This window comes from Papilio polytes, unplaced genomic scaffold (genome assembly GCF_000836215.1).
Source record: "Papilio polytes unplaced genomic scaffold, Ppol_1.0 DF823731.1, whole genome shotgun sequence".
In the NCBI taxonomy this organism is placed as follows: domain Eukaryota; kingdom Metazoa; phylum Arthropoda; class Insecta; order Lepidoptera; family Papilionidae; genus Papilio; species Papilio polytes.
Window position 1 is genome coordinate 4111394 of NW_013525473.1, and position 1599 is coordinate 4112992.

General features: G+C 44.5%; 1 protein-coding gene across 1 annotated transcript in view; it reads right to left on the reverse strand.

Annotated features, from left to right (window-relative positions):
- LOC106103491 overlaps positions 1 to 1599 on the reverse strand; it is a 60644-nt gene that overhangs the window by 25190 nt on the left and 33855 nt on the right. The window contains exons 10-13 of the mRNA XM_013283271.1: positions 1463 to 1596; positions 1018 to 1160; positions 535 to 740; positions 7 to 345 (exon numbers count right to left, since the gene is read on the reverse strand). Of these exons, the coding sequence (XP_013138725.1) occupies positions 7 to 345; positions 535 to 740; positions 1018 to 1160; positions 1463 to 1596 (822 nt within the window). The remainder of the gene's footprint in view (positions 1 to 6; positions 346 to 534; positions 741 to 1017; positions 1161 to 1462; positions 1597 to 1599) is intronic.

Genomic DNA, 1599 nt, shown 5'->3' on the forward strand with positions numbered 1-1599 from the left:
CCTACATGACTTCCTTCACCGGTGGCAAGACTTCTCCGTCGACATTGTCCACCTCTTCTACGATGGGATCCGGCGACTTGGTCTTGGTGTTAGCAGTCTGATACGCACTGGATATAGAAGGAGCGTCTCTATCCACCTGCAGGTCATTGTTACTGTCACTGGTGCTGGTAGACGAGATGAGACTGTCAGCTGGCGAGGTCTCGTCGTCCAGAAGACTTTGAGTGGAAGTCTCCAGTGCTGAGATGTCGAACTTGGACTCCTCGAGAGTGAGGGTCAGCGTGTGGTGGTCGTTGCTTTGGTTTGTGCATGTACTGGTTGTACTGTAGTTGGAGCTTGTCATTGAACCTGTATAAATAATATCAGATTTATCGATAGATCGGTAATTGCAAAAGGTGGGACGGACGAACCTTTTCATTCTCATTTGTCTTCACGTGGGGACGGGGTGACGGATGGGTATAATCCATAAGAAAATTAAAATATCTGTGTGGATCAAGAATCTTAACCTCTACAATTAGAACTATCTTAGTTACTGACCCATCATAGTCGCGCGGAGGGAGTCATGCTGGCTGAGGGTGAGGGACTTCATGAGCAGGGGGTGCGGCGGCTCGTCTATCACTATCGTCTTGGTGGGCACCTCCTGCACCTCCTGCACCTCCTTCTGGTTCTCCTTGGCCTCCAGCTTCGACTTCTCGTCCTCACAACTCGACACGCTCAGCGCCAGAGATACGTCGTCTTGAGATCTGAAATGTTACCATTTTTAGTTTGCTATTTTAAATTAGTAGGAGTTTTATATAATAATACATTGATATCGTTTTTGTTATTGAAACTTGGCGGGAGAGAGGACGAATAGGAAGAATAAACAATTCTTTTGTGTTATCCCTTTTTTTATCTGGTTAAGGAATACTTGTTTTTCTCTAACTTATTAAGTGACTGCGAATACCTTTTTAATACTTTTTTAAAATACAGTAACTGCCATTGTATGTGTTATAGCTGGTCATGTATTCATTGCTAGAGTACCTGGTAGCCATGGCCTCTCCGGCGGCGTGCGCCTGCCAGGCCGCGGTACCGAAGTGACTCTCCTCGCTCTTGCAGGACGGACTCGACTCTTTGCTGGACACCGCCGTCGGCGACACCACGCCGCTTGAGTTCGTAAACGACTTCTGGAAAAAATATTGACAACATTTAACTTTAAATAAAAATGATGTATATTCGCCTAAGTTCCATAGGAGTTGATAAAGCAGATGAGTGTAATAAATTGTGATGAACCAACCGTTTTGAAAACACGTTTTAATGTCACGTAAAGTCAATTAATGATTCCTTAAGGTGGATTTGTCATATAAAACCCCCACTAAGACACTGTCTCAGTTACTATTCTGAGATTCTAAGTGCAATCAATTCTATGCAGATTTTAAGTAGAAACTACAGAAAGACCTGCACGGAAACCACAGAAATATCAACTAACCTGTTTATCAAACTTTTCTGGTTGTGCTCTATCCATAACGAACTTCTCTTCATCTTTGTACTCGGTTTGAATCCTCGCAGGCCTGGTGCGTGTTCTGTAGCGTTCCAGCGTCGACATGGGAGAGTTCTGTCGCACTG